General features: G+C 40.7%; 1 protein-coding gene across 1 annotated transcript; it reads left to right on the forward strand.

Annotated features, from left to right (window-relative positions):
• Nucleotides 1–290: 290 nt before the first annotated feature.
• On the forward strand, nt 291–875 carry LOC106477577 (adenosine receptor A2b-like; the record flags this gene model as incomplete). The annotated part of the gene is made up of 1 exon (XM_013938122.1): nt 291–875. A coding segment is annotated over exon 1 (585 nt), but the record flags the coding sequence as incomplete, so codon positions are not given.
• Between the last annotated feature and the right edge of the window lie 379 nt (nt 876–1,254).

Consider the following 1,254-nt stretch of genomic DNA (forward strand, 5'->3'; position numbering starts at 1 on the left):
GTTTTTTGTTTCATATGCAGGTAAATCTTCGTTCACTCGGTTGCTGCGCATGCTCAGTCGAACCACAACAGATACGCTGGCGCTGGTTCGTTCGATCACTGCCAGTTAAGAGAGGGTTGCTTATAAAACAAATTTCAGAGTGACCGTGCGCGTGAAAGCAGTTCTTGTTTGTCAGGACAAAAAAAAAAAAAAAGCAGGCAGGATCCAACAATGTGTGTAACTAAAAGTAAAACCGTTTCGTGTACGTTGGAGCGAATGATATTGAAAGACGGGGCTAGGACTAATTAACAATGGCGGTAAACGAGTTACCTATTGCATATACGATTCTTGAAGTTATTGTTGCCCTAATGGCCGTAAGTGGTAATATGTTGGTGTTAATCGCTTTTATGAAGGAGAAACGGCTTCGAAAACTAACAAATTTCTATATTCTCAGCTTATCGACAGCGGACCTATTGGTAGGGCTAGTTGGAGTACCCTCTGCCATAATGACAAAACTCGGTCTGCCAGAGAACTCCTTCGAAGGATGTATGTTTATGCTTTCTCTTTTAGTTGTACTGTGCACGATATCCATCCTAAATCTGGTAGCCGTTTCTTTGGATCGGTACTGGGCCATCCTCCATCCCTTCAGCTATCATCAGAGAATAACAGGAAGAGCTGTGGCGGGTATTATCATTTCCTGTTGGGTTCTCGGTCTCATCGTGGGGTTCCTACCTCTCCTTGGCTGGAACTCGGGTCCCGATGCTGGCGGGAAGTGTTTCTTTGTCAAAATAATGGACTACAACTTTTTGGTCTTTCTCTACTTTGCCACCATCGTGTATCCGTCAATTCTGATGGCATTCTTTTACGGTCGGATCTACCATGTGGTGTTGAAACAGGTGAGAATATCTATAAAATACCGGGTTCGTGTGTTGTCCAAAACTTGAAGAACAGTCGATTTCTGTTGAGTAGTTGTTTATAAAGTTTTAGCTTTTAAGTAGAGCTTAGACACTCGTATAGCGCATTTACAAAACGTTTTGTTTGAAATTCAGTTTACACAATCCTGTAACATTCCGACTTTGTTGTACTACCGTTTACACATTAAGTTATAGCTTTGCTATAATGCTCTATGACTTGTACAATAATCCAGTATTATCAACAAACAGTGTAAACGGTAGTACAACAAACAGATAATACTGGATTAATGTACAAGTCGTAGTACAACAAACAGATAATACTGGATTACTGTACAAGTCGTAGTACAATTAAGTTGTACAA

Source organism: Limulus polyphemus, unplaced genomic scaffold, assembly GCF_000517525.1.
Source record: "Limulus polyphemus unplaced genomic scaffold, Limulus_polyphemus-2.1.2 Scaffold21281, whole genome shotgun sequence".
Taxonomy (NCBI): Eukaryota; Metazoa; Arthropoda; class Merostomata; order Xiphosura; family Limulidae; genus Limulus; species Limulus polyphemus.